Genomic DNA, 18,569 nt, shown 5'->3' with positions numbered 1-18,569 from the left:
CATGGTCTAAATCATCTAAAAAAGTCTCATGGTCTGAAACTCTGAATCACTGAATGCACCTTCGAAGCGTCATTTTGCATCGCAGCACGTTAACGTCTCGTATCAACATGGTACAGAAAGAAGTTTCCGCAACGTTGTAGACTCGTGGTACGTTCTTCAGAATTCTACACACTACAGAGTACAGAGCACAAGGTTTGCAAAACAAACCAAAAAAAGAAAGAGAGAGAGAGAATTCCATTCAGAGGTCTGAATCACGGCGCCGCGCCGACGGCGAGGGCGAGACCTTCCTCTTCATTTTCTCCGTGGTCCTCTCCAGTGCCTCCTCCGTGGCCCTGGCCGCGGACTCTGCCGTGTGCTCCACAGCCTCCTTGCCCATCCCCAGGCTCTTCTTGGCCGCCGCCTTCACCGACGCCGGGCTCCCCAGATCGTACCTTGCCATGGATACGCCATGAGAATACACATTTTCGATTTCAAAGGAGACGGAACAACAGCAATATAGCCTACCGCGGTTCAGCCGGCCGGAACTTGAAGCACGCCAGCTTCGCCCACGCGCGGAGCGCGTCCAGCCAGCTCTCGTGCCCGGCGATGCCGATCGCCAGCTCCATTTGCTCGCGGGGCCCTTGCCGGCGTCGCGGCCGCTCAGCGTCGGCGGCGACAGCAAGAACAGGGTCGTCGAAGACACAAGGAGCAGGAGGACAACATATACGGTGGTGGCGGTCATGCAGCTCGCCGCCAGTCGTGCGGCAACGATGACACAACCTCTTGCTCCGTCCTTGCTCTTACCAGCCATGTTCAGAGGAAAACTGAGCTCAAGATTAGGCTGTGTCCATGGATTGGCCCGGAGGTTTCTTCGTCCCGGCAGACAAGTTCCGTGACACGTGTCGGATAGTCGCGGGAGTATGGTGCACGTGTCATAAGTGCTGGCCAACTGGTCCCTACTGGACACTGCTCCTCCATCTCGGCTGCCCAACACCGCACGGTCAATCATAGGCCGCTCTTTTTACACGTAGATCGGTACGACATGATCCAATTAGTTAGCTGAATTTGACAGACCGTGTTTAGCCGGATTCATACTAGTCAATCTCAGAGATCCAATTGGCAAGGTCAGCGTGTCATGGCATGTGGGCAGGTCCTTGATAAAACAAAGCCAACGGACTGGTGTCGTAAATATACGTGAGTGTGTTGTTTAGCACCATAAAGCACAACACTAATAAAATGTGTTTCTTCTTTATTTCTTCATTCATCCTAAATTTTAGAGGCTTGAAATTGTGAATTTTTAAGTCGATGGTGTGAACGTAATGACATGGAGACGGTGGTGATGATGGCTTACTAACGGGAATTTATCTGTTGCTGGGCTTAGAGGGAGGTCGATGGGTAGTAGACCGGCCCGATGGAGTAGGCGGGACAACGAGCAACGGAGGACTGCCGAATGTGCCAGTGCCAGGCAGGAGAGGCAAGTCGACGACCCGACAGAACCGGACTAGCTGGGGACGTCACTGGAGATGAGAGGATGTTACGAACCCACGCGATTTGAGTCGAGGGAATGGGGAATTGGACGAGAAGGTAAAAGAAGAACAAGAATCTGGAGGTAGATCAGCAGAGGAGAAGGACAACAAGCCGGGATGCCGCCGGCCGAACTGGCCGTGGCGAGTTTCTATTTGCCGATGTCTTTATCGATGCCCAATAGGTAAGCAACAACTGGCTTATATAACCGCCAGTTCCCACACACGAAAATGCCTTCACTACGACTTAACATGCCTCCCAGGATACGCCTATTACATAGAAGAAGCAACTTGGGCCGATCTGCATACAAGAAACACTCTCTGTCTTTAGTCTTTTGTTGCCAGTTCCAAAACAGCGGCAGACTCGCTGCCTGACGAGCTGGCTAAAATAGCTGATGGCGCTGCCTCTATGGTGACATTCCCCCACGCTTCAAAAGTGGCTTGCCTCCAAGCCGGTGCAGAAGGAAAGTATTACAACATCGCGCCATGGTCCTCCCAAGTCGTCAGATTGTCACGCAGTTCGGTCCACTTGACAAGCAAATGTCGGACTGAAGATTTTCCCCTTTTCACCAAATTGTGGTCGAGGAAGGATTCTGGTATGTGCTCCGCCTGCAACATAGACACGCTAGGTGGTAACTGAACACAGATGTAGTAAGACGAATAACCCTTTTGAGTTGAGATACGTGTACAGCCGAGTGGATCAGACTGCCTGGAGGTAACTGAAGCTTATAGGCGACTGAACCAATACGCTGAATGATTGCATAAGGGCCATAATATCTTAAGGCTAGCTTCTGGTTGAGTAGAGATGCAACTGATGTCTGAATGTAGGATTGAAGCTTGAGGTAAACTTCATCTCCCACTGCAAATTCCCTTTCAGATCGATGCTCATTAGCCTGATTTTTCATACAAACATGAGCATGTTGTAACTGTTGTTTCAGTAATTCTTGCATTATTTGTCTTTCCTTCAGCCAGGTCTCTAGATCCGGGACGGTCACATCTATGAGCTGAATCAAACCAAAATCCCTTAGCTTCCTTCCAAAGATGACTTCAAAAGGAGTTGTACCCAATGATGAGTGATAAGTGGTGTTATACCAGTATTGAGCAAGGGAGAGCCAATGAGACCAGTTCCTACGGCAGGAATGGACTGAACACCGAATGTAGCCCTCTAAGCATTGATTGACTCGTTCAGTTTGATCATCGGTTTGTGGATGATAACTAGAGCTCATGTGCAATTGTGTATCTGAAAGTTTAAACAATTCTTACTAAAGATTGCTAGTGAAAATTCTATCCATGTCTGAAATGATAGCCTTAGGCATGCCATGTAGCTTAAAGACAATATTCATGTATGCTTTAGCTACTGTCAGTGCAATGAATGGGTGTGTGAGAGGGATAAAGTGAGCAAACTTTGAGAATTTATCTACCACAACTAGGATGATGTCAAAATTGGCTGACCTGAGAAGCCCTTGAATGAAGTCAAGTGTGACAATCACCCATGGTTGATTAGGAATCTGTAGTGGTTGTAGGAGGCCAGTAGGAGCAATCCTCTCAGTTTTGGTTTGCTGATAAATGGCACATTGCTGCACAAAGACTTTAATATGTTGCTTCATATTGTTCCAAGCAAAAAGTCTTTTAATGCAGTGGTAAGTGGCAAAGAAACCCGAGTGACCACCTACTGCACTGGCATGTAGAGTAGAAATCAACTGGTGATGGATCTCTGAATCTGCACCCACACAAATTCTCCCTTTAAAACGCAGTGTGCCATCCACAAGTGTATAATATGGATATGTTCCACTAGGTATGGCTAAAACTTCCATAATGTGCTTAGTGTGAGGGTCAGCATTGTAACTGTGAGTGATAGTCTGTAACCAAGCTGGTTGACACACAGACATAGATATGATCTCGATGTCATGAGCAAGTGGTCTTCGAGATAAGGCATCTGCCACCCTATTATAGTGCCCTTGTTTGTACTGAATCTGATAAGTCAAGCCCATTAGTTTTGTTAATGTTCTTTGCTGGATAGGTGTGTTTACCCTCTGCTGAGTGAGGTGAATGAGACTTTTGTGGTCTATTCTGATGATAAAGGCTGCTTGCTGCAAATATAGCATCCAATGGTCCACTGCTCATAGAATTGCTAGGCATTCTTTCTCATAAACAACCAAACCTTGATTTTTTTGACACAATGCCTTGCTTAGATAAGCTATGGGATGACCTTGTTGCATAATAACTACTCCAATGCCCTTCTCACTAGCATCAATTTCAATCACAAATGTTTTGTGGAAATTAGGTAGTGCCAAGACGGAAGCATTAACCAATTTAGTCTTTAACTCTTGAAAGGTTGTTTGTTCTAAGGGTGTCCAAACAAAGACTGATTGTTTCTTTAACAGATCTGTCAAAGCCTTGCTAATGAGTCCAAAGTGAGGAACAAACTTTCTATAATACCCTACCAATCCCAAGAAACTCCTAAGATCTTTCACATATTGTGGTGGTGGCCAATTTTTGATAGATTGGATTTTATCCCCAGGTGACACCCCAACAGTTGAGATCAAATGGCCTAAATAAGAGACCGGAGCCTAAGCAAAAGTGCATTTGGATTTCTTGACCTTCAAGCCATGAGACTGCAGTAGCTCAAAAACCACTCTAACATGTTGCAAGTGCTCATCAAAGGAAGAACTATAGATAAGGATATCATCTATAAATACTAGGACACATTTTCTTAAGCACGAGCTAAGATCTCATTCATGGCATATTGAAAAGTTTCCGGAGCATTGCACAATCCATAAGGCATTACCTTAAATTTAAAGTGACTGTGGTGGATTTGAAAGGCAGTCTTCATTTCATCCTCCTCACACATCTTGAAATTGGTGATAACCTACTCTTAAATCTTGTTTTATGAACCAAGAGGCATCCGATAACACATCTAACAACTCATCAATAATAGGCAAAGGGTATTTGTTCTTGAGGGTAATAGCATTTAGATAATCTCTAGTTTCCATCCTTCTTTTTGATGAGCAAAACTGGTGAGGAAAATGGGCTCATGCTTGGTTGGATAATGCTAGATTGGAGCAGCTCGTTCACTTGTTTCTCTATTTCAGACTTTTGCTCAGGTGTGTATATATATAGTCTAATTACCACCGGTTTGGTGCCAGCCATCAAAGGAATGTGGTGGTCCCAAGGTTTATGAGAAGGCAAAGTATTTGGTTCATCATACAATGTCACATGCTCCTCTATCAGCCTCTTGAACTGCTCATGTGGCTCTTCCTTAGAATTGTCCGCATGCACATAGAGTTAAACTACATGATGCATGGCATTGCTAGCAATAGTTTCTTCATGTGTGCTGCTATCAGTTCAGAGCAATCAGTGAGTGTTAGCAGAACTTCATGCAGTGAGATGATCTTGCCTTTGTGCTGGAACGACATCCTCTTCTTGTTCCATTCGTGAACTATAGGGATATGAGCTTCTAACCAGTCCATCCCTAACACCATGTCATAGCACCCCAATGGTAAAATCCTCATATCACTGTAGAAACTGTTCCCTTGAACCCACCAAGAGCAATTTGATATCATCCTGTCACACTGAATGTACCTCCATCGCCACTCTGATAGACACAATGGGAATTATAGTCTTCTGCATCTTAAGTCTTGCAGCTATGTGGGAACTGAGGAAGGTGTTGGTGCTTCCAGAATCCACCAGTAGAAGAACCTCTTGATCCTCAATCATACCCCACAGCTGCATGGTCCGAGGACCCTCACCGCCAGACACTGCTACTTTGGAGATAGCCATGAGCGTGCTTTCAAAGTTTGATTGCTGAACCGGTTCCAAAGATTTGTCCTCTTATTTAGACCGAAAGAAACTAAATAGCTCTTCAACTATGTGCAATTGAATTATTGGCACACACTTATGGCCTTGCCCCCATCGCTCGCCGCACTTGTAACACAGACCATGGCCCCTGCTATATGAACACAGTGTCATCAAACGATCTTTAGGCACACGACGCTTAGTGGCCCTGGCACCGTCCAACCCACGACGATCGACGCTTCCATCGCCCAACGGCCTGACAGGTGTTTCCGTGGGTAAGGATACCCGTGGGCGCATGTTGAATTCAGATTCCATCCAATCGAGTGAAAGTGCATCTAGGCCTCATACTGGGTTTTGGTGGTTGAATGAAAAAACAATTAAAGAACTAATATGTTTGTTGAGCTTGAATAGACTTTTACTTGTAAATGAAAAAGTCAAGATCATGTCATATGAAGTATGTAAAAGTAAAGAAATGACGAGCAAAGATTAAAAATGGCAAAAGAGACAAGGATGCAAGTGTAATTGTATGGTTCCATTGGTTATTTACCTGCATAATCTAAGGAAAATTGAAAGTGCATAAAGATTGATCAAGATTACAACACTAAGAAGAAAGATGATCAAGGGCTTAGTATTTCAAGAACTTTGCAAATCAAAGAAGATTTAGTTGAGAGCTTGATTGGTCACAAAAATGATATCTTGATCAAGAAAGAAGATACGTGATCAAAAGCTTAGTTGATCAAGAAGAGTTTATATGGAAGTTTGCTTGGTTACAACATCAATATGAAGAAAGATATTGAAATAAAGATTAAGTTGAAGAAATAGAATAAATGAGTGCATATTGATGATGATGAGATATGTGATCAAGAGCAATGGGAAATCAAAGAGAATTGCAATGATAGAGCTTGGTCACATGAATAGTATTCTTAATCAAGAAAGAAGAAAGTTGATCAAGTGCTTAGCAATTCAGAAAAAGTTAACATGAAAGCTTGTTTGATCACAAGATTGATATAAAAGCAATGTTCAAGTAAGGATTATGCCATTGAATAAATTGAATTCAATAAATGTATATTATTGATGTGAGGCTATGTGTGAATCAAGATGGCAAGATTGTGAAGGGGTGGCAAATGGCTTGGCTACGAAGATCCATGCGAGTGGAGAAAGGCAAGCAAAGGGCTTGGCGCTGAAGGACCCATGCGATGGAGAAGAAGCAAGTATTGGTCTAACACCAAGGGACCGATATGGCCATAAGCAGTTGTCGGAGGGTAAACTCCTCTAGCAGGGATCCGGAGGGACCCCTTTGAGATTCGGCCAGGGGGATGATTCTGAATCTGTTTTGCAGGTGAAATAAATGGGTGTAAACGCGATGCAGGTGGAATGGAATGATCGGATGCAGGAAGTAGTAAATGCTCAGGAGGTTTTTAAACAGGTTCGGGCCGCACTGAACGTAACACCCTACTCCTGTGTGTATGCTATAAATACTCTGAGAATGTCCCTCAGAGGTTCTGCTGGGTTACAAGAATATTTGTCTAGTCTAGAGCTTCGTGCTCCTTATTCCTCAGCCGATCGAAGCTTCTGTGCTCGTCGCCGGTTGCCGAGGATTCAATCTGGTCCGAACTCGTGTCAACTGTCTTGCCTAACTTCAACTAACCTCTCCTCTCCGGGGAGCCCGCCCCGCCTTAAATACCAGCCGGGGTGGTAGCGTGCCCAGAAAGGGAGGGCGCGAGTTCCAAGGTGCCATAAATGAAAAGCAACCATTATGGGTTGCTGCGTGAAGTGACGGGGAGGGTTGAAAACGCGCCCCCGTCCGATCTTGTAGGTCATCATGACGTTCGTCAACGGGCATCGCGGGGAGGGCCCACCAGGCAGCCACCGAGCGGCCCGGCGTGCCCGTCCGGTCTTGTACACTTGACACAGCAGGGCGGCAGGCGGGGCGCCTTGGGCTTCGCAATGTTATCCCGAGGCGCACCGGATGTTCCGCGATGGGACCCGTGCATTAAATGTCCCTACGCCCCCCTGCCAGAACGTGGCAGGGACTGACAGCAAGCGTGGGGGAGCAGTTGGAGGTGACAGGCCGCATGCCCCCTTAAATGCAGCATCGGGCCTTTCACCAGTTGACATCTCACCGCTGGACCTCTGTGGGGGTCACCGGCGAAGGACTTCTTAGGCCCTCGGTGAACCGAGTGCTCGAGGGCCACTGTTGGCAGCCCCGAGCATGCTCTCCCGGAACTGACTGTTCGGGTCCTCGGGGAACCGAGTGCTCGGGGGCCACTGTTCGCAGCCCCGAGCACCCTCTTCAAGGTACTTGACTTTTCTAGTCATCGGGGGACTTGAGTGCTCGGGGGCTGGCCCCCGAGCACTCTCTTCCCCGCACTTGGTCTTCTCGGGTCATCGGGGAATTTGGGTACTCGGGGACCACTGTTCATACCCCGAGCATCCTCTCCCGGGACTTAGTCTTCTCGTGCCCCGCGGAGATAATCCCCGCGGGAGGGTGCCACGTGGCAACCTGCTAATCTGGCCTCGGGACTCGGAGACCCTTGGTTCCTATGTCACCGACAGCAGTCATATGTTTTTATCATTAAATCATTGTTGAATCGTAAGGTTTAAGGTGGCTTAAGAATGACAAGTTAATTCTTGACCATATGTATTTAAGAATCTTAAGTCACAAGTTTAAGGAGGATGTGCTCAAGAAGAAGAGACAAGAAAAGGTTAGACCCTCATAAAGTGAAATTAAAAAAAAAGTGGCAAATTGAAGTTGACCAAGCTCAATAGATTCAAATAGATTTCATATTTGATATTGAGTATAGGTATGTCGCTCTATCAAGAGCGATGCGACATAGAATGATTTGACTAACCAAACCCAAGTACTAACTTAAGAGAAACATATGTCATGACACTTGCACATGGTGATCTTGGAGCTTGTTTTTTGTTGGGATGGATAGCCCTCCGAATAAGCTTTTCGTAGAGTCCAAGATCATCGAAATCGGAGTTCATAGCAAATCGTTATGGCGTTTTCACTACGTTGACCTGAGCTATTTTGTTAAGCTGTGGAGTGTCCGTATTTTTGCGAAATATCCGTATCTTTTTGCAGATAGTCCACATTTTTATGAAGGGTCTGCAAATTCAAGGTCTAACGGCTAGTTTTTTGAAACAACGGCTAGTTGTGTTAAGGTCCAGGTGTCCGCAATTTTTTACGGAGACTCCGCCCCTTTTTGTCTGTAATGGCTAGTTCTTGTGTGTGGGGTATTTGTACCCCTTCCTCTTTCATTTGGAGGTGGTGTTGATGCTAGTGCTGGTGTTCCTCACGCCCACAACTAAGATAAAAGCTTGTAGAGCTCTTTCCAACCCTTCTTTGTGAGGTGTGTGCGTGATTTGTGAGAAATCCTAAGAGTTAGGTTAAGAGATTATTTTTTCAGAGCACAAGAAAGAGCAATTCATTCTTGGGCACTTGTGGGCTTCTTCAAGCAATTCGTGAAGCATTTGTTACTCTTGAAGATAAAGCCTCCCAGACAGCTAGGCATTGCCCAGCGAACTCTCGAGCTTGTGGTGAGTCACGGGAAAGTTTTTAGATGTCTTTCTCGCCTTCGCCAAAGAAGAGATCAAGCTAGTAGATCGAGTAAAGCAGTTGAAAGAGACTCGGCTCCTTGGAGCTTTATCAACGGAGACGTATGATCCACGGTGGTGAATCCAAACTTCAGGAAACAAATCTTTGTGTCTCCACTTCAATTTGTTTACTTTTAAGTTCTTATTTTGATTTATGTTTTTCACTAGATCTACTTGGTTGTGCGTTCTTGTGAGTGTATTTCTTTTGTGGATCTTCTATTGGACACCTCCATACGCATATCTCCTTGTTGGTTTGAGCTAGAACTCTTTAAATGTAGTTTACATTCAAGCTGCCTCTATTTTTGCGAAAGGTCCGCAAAAGTGTAGATGCTCTGCAAAAGTTCAGAGAGTCCAAGAAATTTGCGAAGACTCCACTTTTAACTAATCCACTGTAAGTTTGTTTGAATTACAAGGAACCGCCTATTCACTCCCTCTCTAGGTAACATCTCGATCCTTTCATCAGGGCTGGCGCGGGTCGTCAGAGAATTGCTTTCCTGCAATGTTGCCACTGAGAAAGCTGTATGCATATCATTTGGTTTGTGCAACAGAATCATGTGCTGGATGTCTTCTTTTAAACCATCTGCAAATCGTGTTGTGAAGAACACCGGATCATATGAGGGGTTGTGTGCTAGAATCTGATTCATCAAAGGTTCAAAATGAGCCAAATACTCTAATATTGTACCTGTTTGTCGAACTTCAAATAATTGTAGAATCAAATCCTGGTATTAGTCCCTTCCGAAGCGATCCATCACTCTAGAACACAAGTCATCATAGGAAGAGAACTCCTTCTGCGCTTGTAACCACATAGCGGCGACGCCGGTGAAGTTATATGTCGCCACCCGCACCTAGAGCTCAGGCACCACCGCATACACCCCAAAGTAGTCCTCGCACTTGCGCCTCCAGAATTGTGGATTCTCCCCCTCGAAACAAGGGAAATCAAGTTTAAGCGTGAGTCCCCCAAAACTTGAGCAAAAATTTGCATATGTAAGTGTGTGATATCGATCTCCAGACAACCCAAATTGAGGCGATTCGAGTAGAAAATTTGACGACGTACCTTTAACCGTGGTTGGCATGAGGGTCATTACCGACCCATGTGTCGTTCCCCGGTAATCGAATGCTTCACGGTGGCATTATGGCCCAAGGTGCGGAATTGAACGGAAGCACCCCAAGTACGGATGCCGAGACAACAGCCACAGCTCCGCGCTCAGCGGCGGTCACACCCGGAGCTTCGTGCGCGCCCTGCTACAGAACGGGATGCTGGGCAAACTGATGCACATGATAGCACTGATCGTGCACAGCTTGACTCAGGGTCTCCACGCGATCCCCCATGGACTTCCACATCTCCATGGTCTGCTGGATCATCTCCGAGTGCGCCTTCCGCTCCTGACAATCGGCTTCCAGTTCAGTTGATCATCGTCGTACCTCTTGAGGAAGTCCGCGAACTAGCTTTCGATCGTCATCAGGTGTTGTTGTTGACGTGAGACGTATTGAGGATTCGAATAGGGGTCCTCGCCAGCTGGGTTCATGGTCGCTAGATCTGGAACTCCAATGAGGACTCTGGTCAAACAGGTGGTGAGCGCTAACTCTGATACCAGACTGTTACGAACCCACGTGATCTGGGCCGAGGGAATGGAAAATTAGATGGGAAGGTAGAAGAAGAACCAGAATCTTGAGGTAGATTAGCAGAGAAAAAGAACATCATGCCGAGATAGGCGTCGCCGGACGAACTAGCCATGGCGAGTTTCTATTTGCCAATATTTTTGTCGATGCCCAATCAGTAAGCAACAACTGACTTATATTACCGCTAATTCTCACACACAAAAACGCCTTCACTATGATTTAACATGCCTCCCAGAATACGCCTATTACATAGCCAGTTTCAAAACAGCAACAGACTTACTATCTAATGAGCTGGCTGAAACAGCTGATGGCGCTGCCTCTATGGTGACAGAGGAGGAGGGAGAAGGGGGGAGCGAGCAAGCTTCGATGAGACATGGCGGTCAGGCGGAAGCCTGAGGAAGAAGACTGTGCTTGGAAGAAGACGGTGAGAATCGATCGACTGAGATCACCAGACGCCACAAATATATAAAATATAGCATGTTTCTTCGTACGTTTCTTCGTACGTGCGATAACTGAGATGTGGCCGCGGAGTTGATTGCACGCAACGGACGCCCGACGGTCGAGTGCACGATGGAAGCTGGAGGTAACAGATTCGTACGTGCGACAACCGAGGACCACGCACGCACGCACGCTAATGCGATGGAGTCGAGGGGCACCGGTTGCGACGCACAATCGGATCATGAGACCTGACCAACCGAATCGTCCGGCGCAAGCACGCGCTGAACAACCATTAAACACCTGGACATGGACAATTCGTCCACCGGACGTACTTGCTCCTGATAATTTCATCTGGGATGGAAACTGACACTCTTCTCTTTTCTGGGTTTGGTTGTGTCGTGCTGAGAAGCCTCGGCCTCGGCCTTGTTCTTGTTTCAATTTCAATTCGCATACGACGAGAGGCACCAAACCTGACAACCACGGGTGATGTCTGCTACACTCGACGCTAACCACCACCGATCGAGCTAATACGGTTTTTTAATGATTACAGGGTCGGAAGGTGAATTAGTGCCGGCCTCCAGATCAGAGTAGTAAATTAGTGCGATTAATTAGGCTACCAGTCACCCATAAACAAATGTTAGATCTAGAATATCGAGCCGTTGCTGTGTCTTTCCACATGAAACCAACTAGTAATTTCCACATAGGTTTAAGATTCACAGTAGAAATTTGTGTACGTGAGTGAATTTTGAGAGCATTTTCTCTCCCAAATTCTGTTGGACAGGGTATAGTAACTTTGGAACTCCAATCAAGATCTAGCGAAATAGCTTTTTCCACAAAAGCAGACGCAGAAGCCAGGCACCTCGGGGGAGAGGCGGTTCATGATCCTAATGCAATACGGTATGGAAAACGCCGAACACTAAAATTTCACTAAACCCGATACACGCATATTTTATTATAATTATTCATTTATATTAAGATTCGTGTTAGACGCCAGACCATATCTGCTCAAGAGGATACGAAATTGTATTTGCAGAAAATCCACTAGCCGACCGTTAGTTCCAAACCCTCCTGATCCCGGCATAAAAGGCTCCGACCCAAGGAAAGCATCCGACCCAAACCCGACACTAGACAGCCCAAGCAAACGCCCGCGCACGCCTCTTCTCCCTGCCCAAGAAACCGGCATGCCGCACCACCGCCGCCGCGGCGCGCCCGCCGAGGAGGCCCCGTCCCCGCGTCCCTCGGCCGCAGGCTGCTACGCCTTCCTCCGCTCCGCGCCGTCGTCCCGCCGCGCGGGGGGCTACCGGCGTCTCGACTCCGCGCCTGCGCCCAAGGGCGCGGACTCGGCGGCGGTGAGGGTGGAGGTCGGGACGACGAGGGAGAGAGCGAAGAGCGTGTTCCACGTGGACCCCGCCGTGCTGGAGGCCGGGCCGGTGCGGCGGCTGCTAGCGGCCGCGGGGAGGAGGCTCGCCGGCGGCGCGGTGGCGGTGGCGGTCGACGTCTTGCTGTTCGAGCACCTGCTGTGGCTGGCGACGACGGCCGGCAACGAGGAGGTGGGGTGTGATGACCCTTCCGGTGACCTGTCGGAGATCGTGGAGTTCTACTCACAGGACGACGACAACGACCACCTCGGGTTCTAAATTCTAATGCTAAGTTAATGATATCTCTAAATTTGTGTCATTTACTTGTCGCTCTCATGTGTATAATACAAGATCGTAGTACTGCTAGTACGAAGGAGAATAAGGCGCTAATGGCCGTCTATACTTTATAAATTTAAGTACAGTTACATCTGTCTGTATGTCAATCAAACTGGGGAGGGCGGAGGGGGGCTAAGCCCCTCTGCGCCGGGTCACTGAACTGGGTTGGATGCTTAATAGTGCTAATTACAAATTATCGGTAGATTAAAGAATCTTATTTATCATTGCTGTTACTCCGAGATCCATATATAATTTAGATTTTATAAGATAAAAAAATTGTTTAAATATTTATCTTCAATTTAAAATAAGATTAAGATGTCTAAACAAAAACTCTAGATCTGCTCATAGCTCTGGCTAAAATAATATATGGAACAAATGGCCGTCGCGTGCCGAAGAGCGAGACCGCGTCTTGATTTGAAAGGTGACGTTGTTGATTTTGCAAAGCGGATGGCGGAGTCACGGTCGAGCTCACGATCATGGCCAGCTCGATCCCCAGCCGGCAGGGGACGTCGAAGTCACGCCGGTGTTACGCAGCAGCGGGGCGCCCAGCCGTGCAGCAGGCCGGCACAGCGCGCGGCAGCCGGCTGTTCCTCGGCCGAGCCACCCCACGGAACGGCCCACACGAACCACCCGCCCGCGCGCCCCTCTCCTCGGAAGTCGGCACGCACGCAGGCACGCTCGATGCGACAGCCGCTCTACAAGGAACGACGCGACGACCCGCGCGGCCTCCGCAGCCGACGACCCGCAGCACCTCGCGTGATTTCCTCCGGCGAGCCGCACGCCCGCACCGCTAGCACTAGGCACTAGCCTCCCGGGGTCGTTGGACCGCCCCCGCAGCGCTCCTTGTCGGAATATATGGGCTTGGCACCAGCTTATTATATTTATGTAATTTTAAATAAATTTTAAAGATTTAAAACACGCGACAGCTGCAGAATGTTCCGTTAAAATCGGATCCAGTTACTTGCGCAGATGTAGTTTTTTTATATAGTTTTATTCTTTTTATTGTGTGGACAAACAAATAATTATATAAAAATCGTATCGGTTAAGAATCCGATTGTAGTGCGTCTCAACCACATGATTCTCCATCTCTCTCTATATATATGTTAGTCGTCATCACAAACATATACGTAATTAGGATTTTGCCAATTTCTCTCTGTTGTGTCGTCGCACGTAGTCTACTCCATCTCGCTGCGTTGGTGTGCCCCGATGAATAAGAGAGCAGGTTTTCAGAATCCATCGCTCTTAGAATCCTGCATTGCGAGAGAACAAACAAGGTTTTTGAAAGTACTCGTCATGACTGCTCACGATCTATATTCTTTATATCATCTATCATCACGATCTACTTCAACTACTTTATCATCTTCGTCATCGTCTATTGCTTAGACACCACGAGAACCTCTGCATCACATATCGTCATCGGGTATGGATATTGCTATTTAGTCGAACTATACTCAAGTGATAGTCGAATCTAATCGAGACTTATAGGAACTAATCGAGCCTTATTCGAGAGATGGTCGAATCTAATCAAGGCTCATCAGAGCTAGTCAAAACCTAATTGATATTGATTATATGTATTTATTCTTATTCATGTTATATCAGAAATTAAATTAAATTAAATCTCAAATGCTATTTTTCTAACATGCCCTACTACAGCAAAACCCGTTCGCGCGGGCCACTAGCGCTAGGACCTTTTCCACCAGCAAGCAGCAGCTGGTGTTGGACGGCCATGGCTAATATCCATCAGACTCAGCACAAAGGAGTCAGATAGCTCATCATGCTCGTTTCGTGAGAGATTTCGAAGGAACGAAATGGACTCATCTTCCGTCTTTGGCTCAACTCGTCCAAGCCATCAAGATGAAGCCTCTCTTTGGGTTTTTACGGACACGCGTCACCTTAGACATCTTATAGTGTGAGAGTAGTCTTTCTTCTTCGTCTTTCTTCTGATTAATACAACGGACAGTACTCGGTCGGTTTCGTTTAAAAAAAAAGCAGGCAACAGCCGCGCGTGCACGCGTTCGGTTCGGGAGCCCGGCCGGCTCGACCAGACCCTTTGCATCTACCTCACTTGGAACAAGAACAACAGGATACCTAACGCCCGTGTGGTTGCATCATCCAGCTCAGCTATAGAAGATGTTTGATTCCCACCAGGTTATACAAGTTCGGATCAAACAGCAGAATCCAAACAAAAAAAGTGCAGCTTCAACCAGCCTACAGCCCACCAAGATCATCTGAATTCTCATCCGGGTCCCGTTTTAAGAAGCGTAAGTTGATCTGTGATTGATCAAACAAAACTGCACAGTAGACGATACTCAAAGATACTGATCATGCCCAGAGATTCAATTACATAAATTAGTTAGGTACATATAGAAGTGTGATCTTCAAATACACTACCTGCACAGCAATGTAAATGTCAGCTCTGCACAAGAAAAGAACCATGATAAGGAAAACCATGAGCACAAACCGTACAGTATCACACACACGCTCTAGCTAGATTAACTGTAGGAAATGAACAAGCAACGCAAGACCTTCAATCTCTTCCCATGCAGCGCGTGGCTTCAAATAAGATTCGAAAAAAGAACCGTGTACTGGAACGGCTTCATCCTCTTTGAGTTTGATGGCCCCTTTGAGCTTCTAATGATGTGAAAGGGAGGCTGAGCATTGTATCTCACTCTTTCACTGGAGTTCTATACACTTGCATGAGTTCAAGCTAGTCTCGCAATGCTCTTGCTTCAAATCCACCTTCCTTCCGGTTGACCAAGTTGTAGGGCATATGGGTCCCCAATATTCTATCCCAGATTGAAAAGAAAGGCTGAGAGTAATTGTATTTCGATCCTTGCAGCTGATGGTGGATATCATGATAGGCAGTGTTATTTTGGAACAAGTGCTGGAAGATGTTATGCGGCAACCAAAGTCCGCAGTGATCGTCAACTGTCTTGAGTACAGCAAAACAGAAGAAGAACACAGCAGTCCTTGGCGTCATACTAGAGATCAAGAAGGAGATGGCACCACCTAAAGTGTCCAAAAGTAGCCCCTCCAATGGATGGTTGTAGAGAGCTCCAATAGCATAAGGAACAATAAGCCGATGGTGTTGTGAGTGGATGTGACGATAGAGGAATTTGTTTTGGTGCATGTAGCGGTGAACAAAGTATTGCCATGAATCCATCACGAGCATTGCAATGAAAAACTGAAAGATCTGAATGACAATAGGTGGCTGAACTATAGCTGTTGAACTATCCGAAGTGACCTGCAAACAATCATGTAGAGTTGGGTTAGAAAGGTTAAACATGGGATTAGGTCGCCATCAACTTTTTCTATAAAAACAAACCACAAATTCATGTATTGAATTTGAAACTCCTCATCATCCTGACAAGGGAAAAACAATAATCTAAAATGTATGCAGTGCACAAGTTTGCAAAACCAATGCATCAGAAAAAACAGGTAGGCTACACAAGCGGGAAGCCAATTTCTTCGCCCACAAATTCATGGGGGGTTGGGTCTGGGGGCAGTGTTAAGAGTATATGTGAATATTTACAGATCAAATGGAACTTCAGTATGCAAAACAAAGAGGTTCAAGTATCATAGGCTGAGCACATATGCAAGGATATGACGCCAAGGACTGCTGTGTTCTTCTTCTGTTTTGCTGTACTGTTGCACAGAAAGCAAAGGCCAGAAATGAAGGGCAAAAAATGTAGGAGGAAATACAGTCACTTACCAAGACAGTAGTAAACATATTTGCAAGATGAATTTCTGATGTACAAAGTGCTAAGGCAAGCAGACTGCCTATCACAACAAATATATTAATTGTGCAAAGAGATGCTTCTCTTCAACATGTCCAAGCCCCGAACTTGCAGCACTCTCTTGTTCTTTTCTATTCCAGCCTAAACTACCTCTATAGAGTCATCACCAAAATGACAAAAGAAGTTACTCGACATCCCAAAAGTTCTCTACTGTTCACTTGTCTATCATTTGCCATTGCATTCAGAGAGTAATAGTGGCATGGTGGCGACTATATTGGTTCGATGGTTTAAAATTCAAGAGTACCTGATAATAGTAACAACTAACAACAATAAAACAACTTAGCAAGATGTCAAAACTACCTTCCAACATCAAGAACATCAAGACTATCATTATAACATAATCAACCTCGACTGTAACTCGGTTATGTTCATCTCCATGGCAACACAAGGAATTGAACAAAAATGCCAACGGATGAGAGCTGACCACATCCTTACCCTGAACAGGATCATCGCAACGATGGTCTGGACGAGCTGCTGTAGGAGCACGCCGCGGACGACGGTGGGGAGGCTGACGAGGTTCTTCTCCTCCTCCTCGGCCTGCGTGTGGAGCCTGTATCGCTCCAGCGGCCGGCGGTGCAGGATCAGCTGGTAGCCGCCGGCGTACACCCAGTAGAGCACGATGGGCGCGAAGGTGCCCATCGTCTCGTCGCTCACGTACCCTTCCCACGGCACCATCTCCGCCCCGGCCTCTTCTGCTCCTTATCACCACAGGAAGAAGACGATGGCGCACGGTCGGCCGCCAAGATTGGATTTTTTGACAGCGAGCTCGTGCGCTCCTCCCAATTAACCACGAATCCTTTTGCCGGATTCGGGCCCCTCGTCGCGTCCTCGCAGATCTAAGGAACAGGAGCTGGTCGTGTTCTTGTTCTGTGACGCCACCCGGTTGGGAAAATGGGGATTCGATTAGATGGGACGAACAGAAAATAAAGAAACAGTAAAAAGAAATTCTTTTTTGCTCGGAACTACGACGAGAAGGATCAGCTGATATTTGCAAAAGGATTAATTTCTGGTGCTGCGAAAACAGTGATGGAAATTTTGAACGGAATCAAGAGGAAACCAAATGGAAGAGAAAAGATGACGCCTTTAAGAGCTTCTTTTCCTCCTCGCTGTCCCTTTTGATTTGGGAAGGGTGCCAGAGTCGCAGAATTATTGCACGTGGATATTCCTTGTTAATTGAGGGGAAATTTTTTGGTACCAATAATTACCACTGTGGTTTTTTTCTAAAGAAATTAAGGAACTTGAAGGAGACCTCACGAACGACCGCAACAGAAATGGCTACGTTTACGTTTAGCTGCACAGTTCCCAGTTCATACGGCTCCACGGTATCCAAGGGTGTCGAGCTGTGACAGGAAAACGTGTCAGCTTTATTTTCCTCTTATACATCACTGATGTTTTTTTTTTTTAAGAAAGAGGAAGCTCTATTAGTTACAACGGACCATTACAATCCTGCGCAACTAGATGCTCCACACAAACTGGAAAGTGCTCAAGCCATATCGCACTATGACATAACCATTTTGCTAACTTGGCAGACTCACGCACAACACCATTCTGCTCTCTTCTGATTTTCTCGCCACGGATTCCATTGCCTCACTAATGTTACACACATGACATTTATCCATGTTTTTTTTTCTTCTCATAACTTTGTTTTATTAAATTGAAAACATGTGACCTGAGCAAGGTTGAATTGCCAACTCCACGTAGTTAAGCAAGGTTGGATTGCTAATTGAACATGGTATAATCGCGCAAGTAGCTCCCACGGAAGACTTCTCCCTTTGAGGTACTATATTATTGCGTTTGCCAAATTGCCAAACCCATTTGGTGATTGTTATATCAAGTCAATTGCTTCTGGCTGTTCACGCAGGCTTAGCTTTCGAGAGCTGACTGATTACCCTGTTAGCCAATTCGAGAGCTGGTTGACTCAGCTGGCTGATTACCCTTTTAGCCAAAACCCATTTCGAGGGCTAACTCAGCTGGCTGATTACCCTGTTAGCCCCCAAATCAAGACTTCATAGCAGCGACCAAAAATAGATCTACAACCAGCACCGCAAGCCCTCACTGAACCTAATCATTCATGGGGAACATGCTTCTACAGCTCGTATTGCAACCTACCCCAGCGTCCAGCT

General features: G+C 46.4%; 2 protein-coding genes and 1 pseudogene across 3 annotated transcripts; 1 reads left to right on the top strand and 2 right to left on the bottom strand.

Annotated features, from left to right (window-relative positions):
• Positions 1–46: 46 nt before the first annotated feature.
• On the bottom strand, positions 47–1,067 carry LOC133891739 (uncharacterized; annotated as a pseudogene).
• Positions 1,068–11,999: 10,932 nt separating this feature from the next.
• LOC133890539 (uncharacterized) lies at positions 12,000–12,842 on the top strand. The gene has a single exon (XM_062330941.1). The coding sequence runs from the start codon at positions 12,137–12,139 to the stop codon at positions 12,590–12,592; it is 456 nt and encodes a 151-aa protein (XP_062186925.1). The 5' UTR covers positions 12,000–12,136; the 3' UTR covers positions 12,593–12,842.
• A 2,106-nt stretch (positions 12,843–14,948) lies between these two features.
• Positions 14,949–17,601, bottom strand: LOC133890538 (very-long-chain aldehyde decarbonylase GL1-9). Of its 2 annotated transcripts, XR_009904060.1 has the most exons (3): positions 16,882–17,601; positions 15,175–15,893; positions 14,949–15,040 (listed from the first exon to the last, which is right to left on the bottom strand). XR_009904060.1 is itself a non-coding variant. In XM_062330939.1 (2 exons), exons 1-2 carry the CDS (start codon positions 17,119–17,121, stop codon positions 15,357–15,359), a joined length of 777 nt encoding a protein of 258 aa, XP_062186923.1. In that variant the 5' UTR covers positions 17,122–17,601; the 3' UTR covers positions 14,949–15,356. The 2 variants fall into 2 exon arrangements, 1 of the variants encoding a protein (XP_062186923.1); XM_062330939.1 differs by having other exon boundaries at positions 14,949–15,893.
• Between the last annotated feature and the right edge of the window lie 968 nt (positions 17,602–18,569).

This window comes from Phragmites australis, chromosome 14 (assembly GCF_958298935.1).
Source record: "Phragmites australis chromosome 14, lpPhrAust1.1, whole genome shotgun sequence".
Lineage (NCBI taxonomy): Eukaryota > Viridiplantae > Streptophyta > Magnoliopsida > Poales > Poaceae > Phragmites > Phragmites australis.
This window is presented reverse-complemented; position numbering and strand designations above follow the sequence as displayed.